General features: G+C 41.6%; 1 protein-coding gene across 2 annotated transcripts in view; it reads right to left on the bottom strand.

Moving 5' to 3' along the window:
• The window catches only part of PINX1 (PIN2 (TERF1) interacting telomerase inhibitor 1), an 80,791-nt gene extending 77,224 nt beyond the window's left edge, over positions 1-3,567 (bottom strand). The window contains exon 1 of one of the 2 annotated variants that reach the window (XM_008705081.2): positions 3,396-3,567. In XM_008705081.2, coding sequence (XP_008703303.1) covers positions 3,396-3,414 — 19 coding nt within the window. In that variant the 5' untranslated portion in view covers positions 3,415-3,567. Of the gene's footprint in view, positions 1-1,696; positions 1,757-3,395 lie in introns of those variants that run through there. The other variant, XM_040626460.1, reaches the window with a different exon arrangement.
• Positions 3,568-19,595: the final 16,028 nt, after the last annotated feature.

The following is a 19,595-nucleotide window of genomic DNA, read 5'->3' as shown; positions in this document are numbered from 1 at the left end:
GGANTGCCATGTTTCCCCAATTTATTTGATCAGACTTCCCTGAAACACTCTCTGGCTCTAGTGCTGCAGAATTTTCCAGGTTTGGGAAATCCTGGCAAGGAAAAGACTGTCACTGGTCTGTTCAGATTGGATCAAGGTTTACATGTGCTTTGTTGTACTTATTCCACGGTTACTTTGTGCTTAGATGTCAGCTTTGCTAACCCTATGTGCAGAACAGAACATGGAAGGCCTCACTGCTATCCTTCAAAAGGCTCGCTGACAAGGTTGGCACCTTGGCTGGGAACGTGGGTTTCAGGAGGGTTCCTAGCATTCACAGAATGGGTGAAGGGCTCACTATGCCTGTTTATACAAACAACATGGTTTATACCAAATACCTGGCCTTCCTTCTGGGAGTCTGGAATTTTGGCACACACCAAGCAGAGCCTGCCCACATGACCAGCCCACATTAACATGACACCGGTCCCTAACAAACTTCCCTGGTTTGCAACACTTCACAAGTGTTGTCACAACTCATACTGGGGTAATTAAGTGTGTCCTGTGTGACTCCACTGAGGGAAGCTTGTGTCTGGTTTCCCTTGGACTTAGCTCCATGTATCTTTTCCGTATGATTTTGTTCTGTATCCTTTAGCTGTAAGAAATCTTAGCCATGAATACAACTTTCTGCTGAGCCCTATGTCCTGAATCTGAGCAAATCACTAAATCTGGGATGGTCTTGGGGATGCCTAACACTACGTGGAAGAGCAGTGGAAGAGGAGAGTACGCTGAATCTGCAGAATCACTACTAGGGATGATGTGTTTAACTATCCTCTAGCAGGGACTCCTATTTGAAGATCTAAGTGTAGATGGTTCCATTAGGACACTTTCGGGGTAACCCCAATAAACAACCCTCCATACAACAGCTGTAAGAGACTTCACTTTTCAATCACTCCACGCCTAATATCACCTGGCTCATGCCAAGATTCAGCTTACTCTGAAAGGTGTGTTAAGTCCCAAGAGTCAGGGACAGAAGTTTTGTCTTTTTTCTATTTCAAAAGATACTTTGAGATATTCAAAAGCTCAAAATATACCATCCGTGTACCATATATTCCTTTTAAAAAGTTCAAGACATATCCAAAATTAAAGAAACGGCAGTATATAATCTTAATGCAAAGAGCATTAAAATCCATTAACTATAGTGTGATTTGACTACAAATATGATTGGAAGTATAAAAAATTGGTCTTAAAAAGGAAAGAAACTATGAAAAAAGTACTAACTTAACAAAAAACTGGGTCTAAAACTCCAAATGATGTAATGACTGGTAAGTGAGATCAATAAGTTCTTGTCTTACATAGGAGGAGGTTTATGTAAGCTAGATTTCTTGTCTGGCATAAGGGAGACCCAAGAAATAACACTTGATAATTAGAGAAATACTAAATAAAAATATTTTTGAGAAACAAAAAGAAAACTACTAGACTTTAAAAACAGGATAAGTGCCTATGGCAAAAATAAAAGAAAACACAATATAGTCCATAAGGCAAGGGAAAACAGAGGAAACAGCATGCTTAATGAATTGAAAATGTTCGCTAATGTTAAGTGGGGGGAGAAAACAAAATTGTACCTACAGAATTATCCCAAGTTTATAAACTATCAGAAAAAATAATTGCTAGGCATTGAAATCATGAGACTAGGACTTTTCTTTGCTCCTATTTTTCTTACTTCTAAAATAAGAACAGTAGTCCTGGGGTGCCTGGGTGGCTCAGTTGGTTGAGCATCTGACTCCTGGTTTTGGCTCAGGTCATGATCTCAGGGTCCCGAGATAGCGCTCTGCACTCAGTGGGAAGACGGCTTGAGATTCTCTCCCTCTCCCCTTCACTCCCTAAAATAATAAACAAATCTTTAAAAAAAATAAGAACACCAGTCCTAAATATCTAATCACAGGGATGTCAAAGGCATAAACTTAGTAAGTTATTTTAAAAGACAACACAAAATATCATATATTATCATGGCAAAGATTTGAAAACGTGGAGTCGCGGTGGGGAGAGAAGAACTGAAAATATTCCCTGAAATCATGCAATTTGAATTACTGATGTCTACAAACAGCATTTCACACCTGTATAACAAGCATTTCATACTTTGAAAAGTTCTTACGTTCACCCTCGTTGATTTTTTTTAAGCCAACCTAGTAATGAAGATAATAAAAGAAGTTTTTTAATAGCCCCGCAGAAACTGATCATGGAAAGAGACATAAATGAACAGCAGAGCCAGGGCCAATGTACATGCTGAATTAAGCATACATCAGAGAAACTAAAATCAGAAGAGATCCTAAGCAGTCCTACCTTCACAAATGAAGAAACAGAGCCCATAGAGTCAGAGTCTAAAACATATTCTTCAAAAACAATAGGAAACTGCTGGCCCAGTGACAAAAAGGTAAAGACACAGAGATAACTAGATCAAATTTGTCACTTTCTAGCTCAACCACTGGGGGCAAATTATTTCCCTCTAAACCTGGATTTCAGCCCCTGTGAAATTGGAACAGTACCTTATCCCTTACGTTTGTGTTTCCATTCCCCCACCTTCTTATATAAGAGGATGCTGACAGCATTTATTTCACAGAATCCCTGCGTGATTGCTGTTGGTTGTTAAAACAAGCTGTTTCTGTTCATTGTTCACTACACACTCCCAAAAAGTTATGGGCTGGCTTTTCATGACCAAAGCACGACTGCCATCTGGTGACAGGCAACCTTAACTACAGATACCGCTCAGAAGTCAAACAGCCTCTCCAGAGCGAGGGAATTAATGAACTCCACAAAGTGAAGATAAATGTCAAAGGCAAAGTGAAACAGGATGCGGCGTTGCAGCCAACACATCTGTCATGTAAGAACGTTAACAATTCCAACTAAGTCCAAACCGTCAGTTTTACTTAGACTCACTCATTAGTCCTGCATCCCCTAAAAAAGGCTAACTTCTTGTGTTTGAAGCTTCTAAACCCCTTGCTTTTCTTTCTCTGGGTTCAATAAGTCTTCGAGAACAAGATTTCACTGCCTGAAGAGATTCTGCTGGCCCAACCACCTCTTTTTAACCAGAAGAAGCTGAGGCCCGGCAAAATGAAAGAACAGCTCAGGGTTTGCCCGGTTCGCGTCCTGGCTCCCGGGGTGCCGGCGCGCGTGCCCAGATCTGAGCATAAGGACAAGAGTCCCACGTGGACACTCGCAGTCTCTTTCACTAGTAGACCGGTAGCTAACTTCCGGGGAAGGCTGGGCTGGGAAATCTGAGCGGAAGGCAGGGCGAGGCGAACCGAGTTTCCCCGTCCCCCCCGCATCCCCCGCCCCGCTGCGCGCCAGCACCCCGCACCCCGCGCCACTCAGTCCGGCCTGGCGCGTGACCTGGAACATTCACCCTCGCGCCCTCCACTCACGCTCAGCCAGCATCGACATGTTGAGAGCCTGGGGAGCCGCGAGCCTCCGGACCTGAGCGGTGGCTGCTACTGAGCAGCCGGCTCGCGGAGAAGCTAGAACCAAGCAACTCGCAAACCAGGTGGACAGCAGCGACCAGGGCGCGTGCTCGTGACGTCAGAGAGGTGCGACGGGCCATGGACCACGTGGCGGCGAGTGGGCGGGACGCGGACGTTCTAGGGGCGTGGCAAAGGAGTTCCGGGAGTTGAGGGAGCGCGGACATCCCGGGGAAGAGGTCGTAAGTCTCCGGGTCTGAAGCCGGTGGAGAGAAGGGTATGGGTTCATTCGCTTGTGCAAGTGCCTGTACTAAATGATTGACTAGATGTAAACCCTTTCTAAGAGTGGCTGCCACAGGGCAAGCGCTCAGTAGGGTTACCTGTATCATTCTCAGCATTGATTACTAAATGCCAATCATGGTGCTTTCTGGAAGTAAAACATGAACTCTGCCCTCTATTAGCTCACAGTCTCATGAGGAAAGTAATATGTAAACAACGGTCCTTAGGGCCGTCAGCATTTTAAAACGGTGTGTATGAGGAGTTGGAGAAACTCACCAGGAGGGGAAGACCTTGCACTATGGTATTCTACCTCTTTTTTTAATGACCTACCTCTGCCCTCTGAGATAGAGAAGTAGATAAAGTAGATACATATCTACCTACCTATGGAATCCCAAGTTAAGAAGATAACTAAATGTGGCAAAAATTTTTTCTCTAACATGATGTCTTCAAGAAGACTAAGTTGTTTTGTTTCTTCTCTTACAAAGTGCACTCTGGAACTTTGCCTTTATCTTAATCTTCTCTCTATCCATACCAACACCTAGAAAAATAATTTTGAGTATGGTAGGGGCTCTATAGCCATTTGTGAATTTTAACTGAAGTGTCTCAGTCTCCATGGGAGTTCTAATGAAATTCTGGCGATGAGAATCTTAGATAGGAAGGATATCTTCTTGCACAGGTGACTCTCCAGCGAACGTCAGGGTGATGAGTATAGATAGAAGGCTTTCCTGTCATAAGTAGAACATAAAGAGAGGAGCCAGGTGCCAGGAAAAGCTGTGTGAGGGACTAGATTCCTGTTCTAGATGAATTTGCCCTTTAACGAGGAGTCTAAACAAGGTTAACTTCTCTAGTTTCATAAAAATCAGAAAAAAGAAACAAGAGAATAGTTACCTCTGTTAATGAATACCCGGGAGCTGGAATTTTTATAGCTAAGTCAGGGAGCCCCTAAATTGTGCCACGGGAAACAGGATTAAGGTAGGGAGTTGGACTTGCAAAAAATTAGAAAGGCAGGATCACCCAAGTCTTTGGATAATTAGCTGATCTGTTTGATGAGACCAGAGACAATAGGAGGTAGTTACATAAGTGTGGACAATAGTGGATTGAAAAGGAAGTCAAAATTTTTAAACACCACATTTGTTGGTATGTGATTGTAGGAAGAGGGTTTTGTCTCTTGGATGGTCAGAAAGATTGAGACAAGTTTGCAACACCGTTGCCATGGTCCAGGTGATAGATGGTCAAAACTAAACTAAGATTGTTAAGTGTGGCAGTGAATGGCAAGGAATGGTTATGCCTTGTGATTTGGTGAGTTGCCTTTCCTGGAAATGTTCAGTCAGAGGCCACAAAGGAATACCTATAGAAGGTATTCTGCTTTTGTGTGAATGCAGGATAGACTAATGGTGTCCTAGGTTTGTTCCAACTCCAGCATTTCTTGTGCCTATGAAAAATCTATGAGGATTATCTATTGAAAAAAACTACTGTCAAGTGTGGGATTTTAGAAAAATATATAGAATCCTATTTATAGGTTTTAAATTGTCAGCTGGGAATGAATATTGTACTTTTAAAAATAAGGTGATTCAGTATAAGACATTCAGTCTTCAGTCTCTTTCTTGGCAGACCCTCTCAGAGTAGTACTTCTCAACCTTTAATGTGCATGTGAATCACCTGAGGATCTTATTAAGATGCAGTTTCTGGTTCAGCAAGTCTGGGATAGGGCCAGAAATTCTGCATTTCTAACAAGCTTCCAAGAATGTGGGTGCTGATGATCCACAGACCTTACTTTGTGCAGAAGGCCATCAAACAACCAAAGGTATAAATGAACTCAGGGTTAAAATATACTTTTTTCTTCTGTTCAAGAAAAGTACTTTATGAAGAACACCTTTAGGTAAGGTTGACAAACACTAATAATATACTTCAAAGACCTGAGCCTAGAAGGTACTTGGGATCGACCTAGCCCCCTGCCTTCATGCAAGCAAAGACCAAGATCAGAGACAGATGATTGCTACTTCTTTTCTTTAGCTCTAGCAAATCACATTAATCCCCTCCCCCCGCCGCCGCCCTGCCACTCCACACATATACAATTATAAAAGCTAGTTACACATTCTGTACAACTACAAAAAGGAATTCTCATATGTTGTACTACATCTGTATACTGTATGTCAGATATAGCATTAAAATTTTTATCTATAAAAGAAATAGAACTGAATCTTGCCAGTTAAACTTAGCTCATTCCTAAGAGGCACGAGGACGATACAATGCAGGGGGGGAAAAAAGCAGAAAACATGATAGAGTCTAAATTCTGCTACTAGCTTGCAGTGTGATCTTGGACAAGTCATTCACCCCTTTTGATATCACTGATCCAACTGAAAAACAGATGATCACTGAGATTATTTCTGGGTCTGAAAGACTCTCATAAAATTACTCTAATCAGAAAAGTCTAAGTGATATGAGCATTAAAAGGAATAAAATATAATATTTAAGAGCTTGGATTCTGAAACCAGACTTCCTGGGTTCAAATCTTAGCTCTGTAACTTACTAGCTTTGGTAACCTGCTGTGTATTTTGGGCAGATTATTTTACCTCCTCCTTCCTCTATTAAGAGGAATAACGAGATGATACATGTCAAGTGCTTAAAATGGCATCTGGCACATAGCACTCAATACAGTACTCAATAAAGCTCTGTTTAATTTTAAAGGAAATAGAAGTTAGAATGATTATTTCAACAGATATTTATTGTTTCAGACATTGTGCTCACTGCTGGAATTACAAAGGTGAACAAAACAGTCATGACCCCTACCCTCATTGAGTTTGCTGGGAAGATAGACATTAATCAAATAACCACAGATGTAAATATAAAATTAGATCTGAGATAAATGCTGGAGAGAGAAAGACATGAGCCTAGGACAGACTGTAAGAGGGGATTTAACTTAGGAAAATTCAAGAAAGCTTCTGCTGGGAAGTGAGAAGTGTACAGCAAACAGGAGGCCAAAGGCTCCATTATTCTCTCCAAACTGAACCCAGAGAGTCTTGAACTTGAACAAACCTGGGAGACTAACATCCATAAGCAGTCAGTGGCTGATGTCTTCATCATCTGTGAGCACTTGTACACCATCAGCACCTACTCACCACCTGATGCCTCTGTCAGCTTTGTCTATGGCACAGGCATAGGGCACAGCAAGGCCCTGACCATCCCACTCAAGAACCATACAACAGCATGGTTGACTGTGACCCACTGGAGAAGAAGCTCTTTGCCTGGGACAACTTCAACATGGTCACCTATGACATCAGGCTGTCCAAGATGTGAAAAGCCTCTTATATCAGGAAAGGCAACAGGACATGATGTTTAGGGCTCCTGAGGGGAGAGCCAGCCAGCCAAAGCCCATGCAGCTTTTGTCTGCTTTTTAAGGTTTCATTATTAATCCAGAACTATGTGCATCATCACCATAACTGACTGTGTGGAAATAGCAATTTGGGGGGATTTAGACAGTTTCTTAATAGATATTCTTTTCTTCGGTCATCTTTTAAAGGGCTGTTTAACCAAAATAGTTCAAGTTTTGTGGTGATGCTGGGCAAAAGCTATAATGCATAGTAGTCTCTTCATGAAAACCACAAGGCTTTTTTATAAAAGGCCCTTACTGGCTAAAGAGGGTATGTTTGGGGGATAAGAGTTTGGACATAACAGCTTGCCCCATGTGGCATCCAGGATCATCCCCTGCATATTGCACGGTTACCATAAGCCACAATAAAAAGCAGCACTTCTAGAAGAAGAGGAACAGCTCTGTGGCTGATACTGAACATATGTATAGTTGGCTTCTAATGCTTCACATAGTGTCCAGTGGGTGTTAAATAACTTTTGCCCTGTGAAATAAAGTGATCATATATACCATCCTTCTCGGGGGAAAAAAAGAAAAAGAAAGTGAGAAGTGAATTAAAGCATAGCCTATTCCAGGACTTGATATGGCTGAATGCAGAGCAAGGGAAGGGAAGGCCACAGAATTGAGTAGGGTGCCAGTTCTTACAAGTTCTTGTGTCATAATAAGGATTTGGGTCTTTGTCTCAAGAGCTATGGGAAGCCATTGAAGAATTTTTAAGTAGGGAAGTAACACACAGTATAGTTTCTAAAAGGTCCCTATGGCTGTTGTATGGACGAACAGATTGAAGGGGGAAAGGTGTTTATAGAGAGTCCAATTAGCAGGCAATTGTAGTTAAGGTGAAAAATGAAGGTGGTTGTCAAAGTGATGATTAGTTGTTGGATTCAAAAGACTTTTAGAAGATAAGGTCAATAGGAATTGATAACCTGGATATTTGGGAGTTGAGAGAGAGAAAGTTGTCAAGAATAATCTCAACATTTCTATAACTGAAACAGTGGCATCTGGGGGTAAGGAATAAAGCTCAGTTTTAGACATGATATGCTTGAGGTGTCTTTGAGTGTGAGTATTATCATTTAGACATAGGAGTCTAGAGCTCAGGAAACAGGTTTGGGTTAGAGATGAAAACTGGGAATCATGGGGCACCTGGGTGGCTCAGTTGGCTAAGCGTCTGCCTTCAGCTCAGGTCATGGTCTCAGGATCCTGGGATTGAGCCCTGCATTGGGCTCCCCGCTCAGCGGGGAGTCTGCTTCTCCCTCTCCTTCTGCCTCTCCACCGTGCTCGTGCACTCTCTCTCTCTCTCTCTCAAATAAATAAAATCTTAAAAAAAAAAACGGGGACTCATGCAAATGTGGATGTTAAATGAAGCCATGAACAGTGATGTGTGCACCCAGAAGGAGTGTGGAATGAGAACAACGAAAGGCCAGGCTTTGAGGAAGTCTAACATTTCATAGCCAGAAGAGAAGAATGAGACTCTTAGGAGAGCTGGAAGGAGCTGCTTCAGAGGTAAGAGAAAAAGCAGGGGGGAAATATTTCAGAGAATGATGAAGTGGTCAACAATGTTGAAAGCAGCCAGAGATCAAGTATCAATACTGATGATTCTGTGTAGCAATGAACCAACGTCATTGCTTCTGAAAGTCTCCTTTGGACACTAGGTGATTTAAAAAAAAAAAAAAAGGAGTAGGAAGAGGGAATTTAGAGTCCTGCAAAACCAAAGAGATTTTGAAAAAATCAAGGAATGCATATTTTGATCCCCAGTTTCCCCCTCCATACACACTAAAAAGAGAATTACCATTTGAAAGGGCACTTTGCCACACTGAGAGCAGGTGGCAGTCCTGAAGTAGGAGTCTTAAAAACTACCCCTTAGCCAAGAGCCCATGCATGAGATTAATAAACAAAAATAGTTTCATCTATACAAGCCTTCTCTAAGGAGAAAACAGAAAGTGAGAATGGAAACATTTCAGCTGATGAAAATCTACCCCTGCAAAAACAACCAAAAACAGAAGAAAACTATAGATAATACTCCACATCAAATTAATTATTTGGTGATGTGGAGGGGACAAAATAACCTTGAATCAGAAACTCCAACTAACAGAAATGGACAAAAAAACAGGAAGCAATAAAATGAGAGTTGATTAAACACAGGAAAAAAATGGAAGTAAAACAGCAAAACCGTATCAGAAATGAGGACCAAATTACAAGGTGGCCAAAGGAATATATTCAAATTAAAAGTTAATAAGAGATATTTAAAAAGCTAACTCAAGCAGAGAAAGACAATTATCATATGATTTGTCTCATCTATGGAGCATAAGAACTAGGATGATCAGTAGGGGAAGAAAGGGATAAAGAAAGGGGGGGTAATCAGAAGGGGGAATGAAGCATGAGATACTATGGACTATGAGAAACAAACTGAGGGCCTCAGAGGGGAGGGGGGTGGGGGAATGGTATAGACCGGTGATGGGTAGTAAGGAGGGCACTTATTGCATGGTGCACTGGGTGTTATACACAACTAATGAATCATCGAGCCTTACATCGGAAACCGGGGATGTACTGTATGGTGACTAACATAATATAATAAAAAATCATTAAAAAAAAAGAGATATTTAAAAAGCTAACCAAACAACTAAGAGAATGAAAATGAGATAAAGAAGTTTAGTAACAGTGTCAGCTATTGAAATGGAAGAGAGAAGGGGTGCCTGGGTGGCTCAGTCAGCTGAGCTTCTGATTCTTGGTTTTGGCTCAGGTTGTGATCTCAGGGGTCATGGGATCGAGCCCCACATCAGCCTCCCGCTCAGTGGGGCGTCTTCTTGAGATTCTCTTCCTCTCCTTCTGCCCCTCCCCTTCTTGTACACACTCTCACATAAATGTGCACACACACTCTCTCCAAAATAAATAAATAAATCTTAAAAAAAAAAAAGCAATGGAAGAGAGGCAAAGAAGATCCAACAGAGATGTATAAAATTGGAGTTCCTGAAGACTAAAAACGTAATAATAGAACAGAGCTAACATTTACAACTGTTACCCAAGAAAAGTTCCCAGAAATAAGAGGATCTGATTCTCCATATTTTAAAAGTCTAACAAGTATCTGGGAAAATTGAGCCACAACCATCAACTCCAAACCCGTATCCTAGCAAAATTACTAGACTTTCTCAAAGAAAAAAATCCCTAAGCAAAATAATAATAATAACATGTAAATAAGTTAATAACATAACTAATTAATTTTTTAAAATAATAAAGGCAAAAGAATTAGGTCAACATCAGACCTCTCAATATCGATGTAGAAAGCAAGGCAACCATGGAGCAACAATTGCTAAGAAACTAAAGGAAAGAGAATATGAATCGAGACTTTTATAGCCAGCCTAGTTATCCTTCAAGTGTCAAATCTGTAGAAAACCAGTTTTAAACATTCCACAACTCATGAGCCTTTCTTGAGAAATCTAGTAGAGAACAAGCTTCACCCTATCCTCCCTATCAGGAGATGACTGGGAACACTTTGTGAGAAAGGATAGTAAGTGGGGAGCCTGGGTGGCTCAGTCGGTTGAGTGGCTTCAGCTCAGGTCCTGATCTCAGTTCATGATCTCAGGGTTGTGAGAACAAGCCCCACAATGGCTCCACGCTTGGTGGTGAGTCTGCAGGAAGTTCTCTCTCTCCCTCTGCCCCTCCCCCTAAAATAAATAAATAAATCTTTTTTAAAAAGGAGAGTAAGCATTTCATATATGTAATTGCAAACAGGTACTTTCCTGGTGCATTGACCTTATATCAAACAAAAATCTTGATTTTTTTTTAAGATTATTTATTTATTTGACAGAGAGACAGCCAGCGAGGAAGGGAACACAGCAGGGGGAGTGCAAGAGGAAGAAGCAGGCTCCCAGCGGAGTAGCCTGATGTGGGGCTTGATCCCAGGACTCTGGGATCACGTCCTGAGCTGAAGGCAGACGCTTAAAGACTGCACCACCCAGGCACCCCAAACAAAAATCTTGAAAATGGGTTGTAGGTCCTGTTTTAGATGACACACTTTGGAGGAAGAGGGAGGTTCTGGGATCACACAACTTGGACGAAAAGGGAGGTTGTGAGATATGTGTGAAATAAACCAGGGGGAAATATTCTCCCTTAAGATGTTCTGAGGCAATTAGGGCCAGTTCATTGAGTGTCAACAGTAAATACGACTCACAAATCTGAGACAAAAGAACTTTTCTGGTTCCTGTGATATGAATTCGTGGGGACTCTTCTAACTTTGGTCTGAATGTGCTGTTTGTCTGTCCTCTAGTTTCTGCATTTTGGTCCAAATGTTCTAAGTATGTTTGATTTTTTGTCTTTGTGAATTGTGACAGGTAAAGTCGGGCAAATTACTTCCTAAGTATTTTCCTCTCCTCTCTTTATTATATGACCTGGGGTGCCATATTAAAAATTCCATAATTTAGGGGCACCTGGATGGCTCAGTTGGTTAAGCATCTGCCTTCGGCTCAGGTCATGATCCTGGAGTCCCAGGATTAAGCCCTGTATTGGGCTCCCTGCTAAGCGGGAGTCTGCTTCTCCATCTGCCCCTCACCCCGCTTGTGCTCGCTCTGTCTCTCGCTTGCTCTCTCTCAAATAAATAAAATCTTTTAAAAAAATAAAAATTCCATAAGTTAGAGAGGGCTTTACCACTCTCCAGGTCTTTCACAAACATCTCATTTTGATTTTGATTTCAAGGATGCTAATGGTAAAATTTAATTTTAAGATCTCAGCTTATGCCTTTCCCGAACTTTTTAAGCCAACCAATCCTATCTTCCCTCACAACCTCCTTCCACTATCACCCACTCCAAGGAAAATTTGGATCAAGGGTACTTAATGACAAGAGGGGGTGTAAAAATCAGAAATGAAAAATTACAGCTATTGCTTATCAGAAATCCAAGCAAGAAACCAAAGGTTAAGTGGCAATTAGTTTTAAGTGTCTGCAAATAAAATTGAAGGAACTTGGGACAGCCTTCATACCACAGGGAGACAATAACAAGGGAATTAGGTGGCAGATTAACAACATAAGTTGTTTTTTTGTTTGTTTTCTTTTAAACACATTATTCTTGCTTAGCACTTTAGGGCATACAAAGATAAACAGTACAGAACCTATGGAGCTCCTGTTCAGGGAAGTGAATATGTGCAAACTTAATTCTAAGGCAAGGCAGATTGTATTAAATATTTTCAAGTGGCACAAAGTGCTGTAAATGCATCAGAAGAAGAAAAAAAAATTCCTCTTTGCAGGTCAGCGTCACCTGGGAACTTGTTAGAAATGCAAATTCTCATGCCCCACACTAGCCCTCCTGAAACAGAAACTCTAGGATGGGTCCCTGCCCTGTGTGTTTTACTAAGCCCTGAAAGTAATGTTGATGCCAAAGTGGGAAAATCACTGATGTCAGATATTTATACTCAGTATTACGGAAATGTTACCAGTTTTATGCAAATATTTGTGTTCCAAAATGTCTTTTGCAGCCTAAGATGTGAGATGAAAAATTCAAAACAATGTAAGGGGAATTTTTAATCGCTATAATTATATATCAGTGAAGACACTAGCCACATTTACCATCGTCGCTATAGGACACTGCTCAGCTAAGAGTGGGAGCCCTGAGTTGTTTCCTTTATAGAAACCCCATATCTACCCTCTGCACCACTTCGCCAGGCCAGAGCTGATTGGATGAGGTATGCAGCCACGCCACAGGAGGCCAACACCCACGGGGGTGTTCCACCGTGAGAAGCTGGCCACGTATGGGAGGACGGTGATCAGCTGAACTAGTCAGTCTTCCTCTTGGCAGTTTGAGCTAGGGAGTAGAAAGAAGCAGCTTGGTAGTAGAGATAGGCGTGCAAAGTATGTTTTTAAACTTTTGCTTGTGATGATCCCACTTTGAAAGGAAGGAAAGGGCCGGAGAGGCAGAGAAGTTTCAGTGAGAGAAGAAACTTCCACAGAACATGATTAAAATTATCTCTGCCTGGTGAAGGAGAGGTAAAAGTCACACTGACTCCTGGCAGCTGTTTTTTATTGTTTATTTTCTATGCGTTTAGAGTAAAAGTAAAAGTAAACCTACCCTATGACCCAGCAATTACACTTCTAGGTTTTTACGCAGGAGAAACGAAAACATATTTTTACAAAAACACTTGTACAAGAATGTTCATTGAGGCTTTATTCATAATAGTTATTAACTAGAAGCAGCCCCAGTATTCAGCGTCTGGCAAATGAATAAAGTGGCGCATTCCTACCACAAAATACTACTCAGCAGTGAGGACAAGCAAACTACTGACACACACGACCACATTTGATGGGCTTGGCAAATCATGGTGTATGGGCCCGGCTACCTGTGTTTGTAATCAAAGTTTTATTGGAACAGCCAGCCCCACTCATCTATCTTTTGTTGGGCTGTTTTTTGGCTACATTAGCAGAGTTGAGTAGTTTCAAGAGACTGTCTGGTCCCAAAGGCTAAAATAGTTAGTACCTAAAAATATTAAGAGAAAGTTTCCTGGTGCTCAGTGAAATTATATACTCTATGATTCCATTTATATGAAATTCTAGAAGGGCAAAACAAATCTAGGTGTGGAAAAATCAGAACAGCTCTTGTCTCTGGGGGAGTGGGGCACACACTGACTGGGAAGGGTCTCAAGGAAACTTTGAGGGGTGATGATGACATCATAGATTTTAATAACCATTTGGGTTACACGGTTCAATGCCTTTTTTGGGGGGAACTCAGAGGTGTACTCTTATGACTTGCACATTTTACTGTATAGACCTGTAAAAAACTTAACAAACATTGAAACTTAAGTAACAACATTTATGCTGAACTATTTAGGGGAACACATTCTGATGTCTGCAGTTTACTTTGAAATGCCCCCCCAAATAGGTGGGGTTAATGGATGGAGAGAATCTGAAAGATGTGTGAATGTGTGATACAGCAAGTGTAGTGAAATCGCAGTGGATGTTCACTATAAAATTCTTCAGCTTCACTTCATGCTGGAAATTTTTCATAATGGAATGTTGGAGACAAAAAACAATGCTGACAATGTTTAATATCAGATATTGAGGATCTTTTTGTTTACATAAATACAAGGATTCAAAGATAATCTTTACCAGCCTTTAAATAAGGTAGTGTAACAAATCCAGTAGTAAATAGGCCATCACTGCTTTTACAGGGTTTTACGGGAAAATGACCCATGAAAAACAATTCACTGCTTCTACTAGAACAAACTGAGACCCCTCTTTCCTTGTTACCTGGTGGTCTCCTCAAGTTCACTTCCTATTATTTGAGGTAACCCAAATGAGTGTTGGTTCTTATCACCAAAAAAAGAAGGAGGAGAAGGAGAAGAAGAAAGGAAGAAATAAGACACATGGGGAAATGCTTACCAAGTTGTACCTACATCTGATCATCCATGCAATTTTTTTAAAGATTTTATTTATTTATTTGACACAGAAAGAGAGAGAAAGAGAGCACAAGCAGGGGGAGTGGCAGTAGGAGAAGAAGGAGAAGCAGACTCCCCGCTGAGCAAAGAGCCTGACATGGGGTTTGATCCCAGGACCCCAGAATCATGACCTGAGCTGAAGGCAGATGCTTAACAAATTGAGCCACGCAGGTGCCCCATAATTTCAGTAATTTAAAAAATATGTACTGAGAGGCACCTGGGTGGCTCAGTCAGTTAAGTGTCCAACTCTTGGTTTCAGCTCTGGTCATGATCTTGTGGTTGTGAGATCACGCCCTACATCGGCCTCTATGCTCAGCATGGAGTCTACTTCAGATTCTTTCTCTCTCTCTCTCTCTCTCTAATAAAGAAATAAATAAAACCTTAATGTGCCAAATAAAAGCCTTAAAGGCAATAATACCGGAATCATTAAGGTCATTTCTTGTTGGTAAGGTTATGGTTATTTTTTGATCTTCCAAATGCTTTTTAAGGTTTTCTCCTGGTTATGATTCATGTATTCCTGCTCCTTCACACACCTGATAACTTTTTATGCCATGACAAGAATTCTGTGTTATATTATTGGGTGTTGGTGGATTTGTATTCCTTTAAATATTTCGTTCTGGGATAGGTTAGGTTTTTTGGGAACAATTTGATCTCAAGACTTTCTCTTAATTTTTGTTAGGCGGGGGCCCACCAGTCTTTTATTTTAGGTGTAATCTCATCCCGTGACTGAGATAAGACTTCTGAGAATTCTATTTAATGCTTTATGTGTTCAGAATTCCTACTGCTCAGGAAATACAGGTTATTCTCGGCCCTGCATAAGCTCTGGGGATTTTTCTGCCTGTTTTTCTTGGGTAGCTCCTTCCCAGTAGTTTCTGTACATGGGTCCCTTGCTCAGTACTTACTGGAAGACTGGAGGGGTCCCCACTGATGGTATGTGGAGCCCTTGGTATAGTTCTCTTCTCTCCAAACACAGCCCCATGGATTCTAGCTACCTTGATCTGTGTCTCCTCAGCAGTGTGAGATCTCTGAGTTCTGTTGGGGTCCCCCCCTCCCCGTGTGCAGGCTGGAAACTCTCTCCAGGAAGGAACGTCCCATCTCTTGGTAGGGGGTGTGTGGCACAGTTCTTCACTGCCTACTCCTCAATGTCTGAAAACCAGTATTTTGTATCTTTTGTCCAGTTTTGTGTTGTTCAAGATGGATGGATAGATCCAGTCCCTGTTATTCCATTGTGGCTGGAAGCAGAGATTCCTAATACTTTCTGAATGTTTCAAGTTTTCTACAACTTGTGTACCAGTTATGTATACCCACAAAAGTCAAGTCTTTAAAAAGTAAAATTGTCCTATACAGTAGCAAGCAAGTTAGAACCATGAAAATTTTAAGCCAACAAACCAGATTTTACCTTCAAATCAATCATTCACTAGTGAAGACCGATAAACCTAAAATGGTATAAAGCAGAAAATGAGATATCATGTGCTCTGAATGACTTCTACTACAAAAACAAAAAACAAAAACCATCACCCACCACCACCATCGCCACCAAAAACAAACTGTAAACATTTCAAAGAGCATTCTGAATTTCCATAGAACTGCATATTGTGGCAGTTGAGGCAGGAGAGCCTGGAAGCAGGCTGATGGAAATAATTCCATTTTCTCATTTATTTAAAGCTAATTATTTTATAGACCCCCCCCCTTAATATTTCTTGCAGGGAAATAGAGCTACCCTATGACCCAGCAATTGCACTACTGGGTATTTACCCCAAAGATACAGATGTAGTGAAAAGAAGGGCCATATGTACCCCAATGTTCATAGCAGCAATGTCCACAATAGCCAAACTGTGGAAGGAGCCAAGATGCTCTTCAACAGATGAATGGATAAAGAAAATGTGGTCTATATATACAATGGAGTATTACTCAGCCATCAGAAAGGATGATTACCCAACATTTGCAGCAACATAGATGGAACTGGAGAAGATTAGGCCAAGTGAAATAAGTCAAGCAGAGAAAGACAATTATCATATGGTTTCACTTTGTGGAACATAAGGAATAGCGGGAGATCATTAGGAGAAGGAAGGGGAAAGAGAAGGAGGGGTAAACAAAGCGGGAGAAGAACCATGAGGGACTATGGACTCCAGGAAACAAACTGAGGGTTTCAGAGGGGAGGGGGGGCAGGGGGATGGATTGGCCCAGTGATGGGTATTAAGGAGGGCATGTATTGCATGCAGCACTGAGTGTTATACACAAACAATGAATCATGGAACACTACATCAAAAACGAATTATGTACTGTATGGTGACTAACATAACATAATAAAAAAGAAAAAAAGAAGGAAAGAAAGAAAGAAAAAAGAAAGAAAGAAAGAAAGAAAGAAAGAGAAAAGAAAAGAAAAAGAAAAGAAAAGAAAAAGAAAGAAAGCTAACTCTGCCATGGAACTTCACTGTGGGCCTCTGCTCCACCCTTCCTCCCCCAGCCTTTGGGGATATTTCTCCTGAGGAGGAACAATACAGCCCAGGGAGTCTGTTTTTGTCCATTATCAGAGAGGTATGTCTAATATGAACTCCCCAAATGTGTCAATCCAGCCGCTGTTACCCAAAACATGAAAGACTCATCCCCTTCCTGGGGGTGTCTCCTGCAGTCCTGCCGAAGCCTGCCTCAGGCCACAGGAGGAACACAAGTTCCCACCCTCAGATCCAATACACTAGAAGTGGGTGCTTGATGTGATGCCTTGCTGAGATTTATCTACCCATTCCGTGGCAGGGGCTCGAGGAGGGGAGAATCCTATTTTGCTATGTTATTCCCCCATAATCTGCTTTAAACACAACCTGGTTTCTGATCCCTGTGCTTCCGAGTCAGGAGAATGTATCAGTGAGCCAAGAGCCATGCGAAGGGAAGGCTCTCTGTTGATCCTGGTCCAGAAATGCCTTCTGGCTTCCTGGCGGCAGATCTGGCCTGAGATTCCCCCTCTGTTTATACTTCCTATCAAAATGTTAGGACTTTAAGCTTTAGCCTTCAGAAAATCTGTAAAGCTCAACAGTGGAAAATCACATCCAGAGATCAAATTCACAACAGTGATGTCAAAAGAAAAAACAAATATGATTTCCTCACTGCCTTACAATTTTTTTCTTTATGTCTTTGATTAGCCTTTGAGTGAGGGGGTGACACTTGAGTTTCTTATATCTTGAGATGTTTTCAGGGCTGCAGGTGGGAGAGGGGAGGGTGATGGGGGTGAGGTCAAGGAGATGCCTGCAAAGGGAATGAATAAACACCACAGGGTGGGAGTCCAGGTGATGGAAAAGGGCGTGTGGTGGCCGACTTAGTCAATGCTCGAGAGGGTTTCCAGACCTGAGCTGCTAGCTGAGACCCCTGCCACCCCCACTTCCCCACACCGGCCACCGGCCCATCCTGAGAGTGGGAAAGTATCCTGTCAGGCAGGGACCATGGCAGTTATGAGTGGAGATTCTGAAATCTCCTAAGGAGCTTTCCCAAGCCCCATTCTTGCCTCTCCATGACTCCTTCTAGAATCTTCTTTCTGGCTTCTGCGGCTCTCTGGGTAAGCAGTCCATAGTCTATGGAGCTCTACTGGTGTAGTCTGCCCTCCCTGTGGTGATTTTCTTTGGTGCAGTAATTAACAGAGGGACCTCCAAAGTTAGAGGGTTCAAATCTAGCTCTGACACCTGCAAGTTATGTCCTCTCTCTGATTCCTCATCTGCTATCCCAGGGGGTTGCTGTGAGAATTAATGTAGAAATCATACCAGGATGCCTAGTGAGCTGTAGGGCTGTAATACCCCAAGTGGCCACTGCTGTTTGCCCTGAGAATTATAGGTAGTTCTTGGGACTGAATCTGCCCCTCCCTTATTCTCCATATCCCTGTCCCTCTTTCATATTTTTCTGCCATTTACCAGTTGCTGACTGTGGGCAGGCTACTAAATGTTCTGTGCCTCGTTTGTTAAGGACAATAATGGTACCTCCCTCAAAGTGTTGTGATGCTGGTTAAGTGGAGCAATTTAATGAATGTCCTAAATGAAGTCCTCACGTAGTTTAGGACAACACTTGATGTGGAGAAGGAACTAAAGAGATGGCTGTTTGTATCGGAGTGCATACAGTTTTGTTTTTTAACTGCACGCCAGGGCCACCATCTTGATCTGGTCCAGTAGCCGTCTCAGCATGGGAAATAGATGAGAGAGATTCCCGGGGCAGCGGTTGTCTTTGGACCTAGAATCCCATAGAATCATAGACCTGTTAAGCCACTAGCTGGGGTCGTTGCTGATTGAGGAGCTGGTGAAGAGGAGACCGTGATCATGGAGCACAAATATTCACATCTGTTGATATTTTAAAGAAATCTCTAGAAGTCCTTTCAGACATTTTTGACTTGCACAAAGTTAATTCACATTTAGTCACTTTAAAAAGCTTTGTTATGAGAGATATTAAGGAATACCATTTGCAATATTATAGGCACCCCATTTTTTTAAATCCCACTTTTAAAAATAAGAAAGTGTATATAATAGTCTACATATACATACATGTACAGTTAGCATATACATGGAAACATTTGAGGAGACTACATTTCAAACTGATAATATTGGCATTTTCAGTGGAGCAGGAAAGGAATTACAGGAGACTTTTTATTTTCTACAATATATATTTTTATATTGTCAGAACTTTTTTCTTTATTTTTTAAATTTTTATAATAATTTTTTATTATGTTATGTTAGTCACCATACAGTGCATCCCTAGTTTTTGATGTAAAGTTCCATGATTCATTACTTGTGTATAACACCTAGTGCACCATGCAATACGTGCCTTCCTTAATACCCATCACTGGCCTATCCCAATCCCCCACCCCCCTCCCCTCTGAAGCCCTCAGTTTGTTTCCCAGAGTCCATAGTCTCTCATGGTTCATTCCCCCTTCTGTTTACCCCCCTTCCTTCTTCCCTTTCTTCTCCTACCAATCTTCCTACTCCTTATGTTCCATAAATGAGTGAAACCATATGATAATTGTCTTTCTCTGCTTGACTTATTTCACTTAGCATTATCTCCTCCAGTCCTATCCATGTTGCTGCAAATGTTGTGAAATCGTTCTTTTTGATGTCTGAGTAATATTCCATTGTATA

The sequence above is a fragment of the Ursus maritimus genome, unplaced genomic scaffold (genome assembly GCF_017311325.1).
Source record: "Ursus maritimus isolate PB19 unplaced genomic scaffold, ASM1731132v1 scaffold_11, whole genome shotgun sequence".
Classification (NCBI taxonomy): domain Eukaryota; kingdom Metazoa; phylum Chordata; class Mammalia; order Carnivora; family Ursidae; genus Ursus; species Ursus maritimus.
Note: the sequence above shows the minus strand (reverse complement) of the source record. Positions and strands in the feature narration are given on the sequence as shown.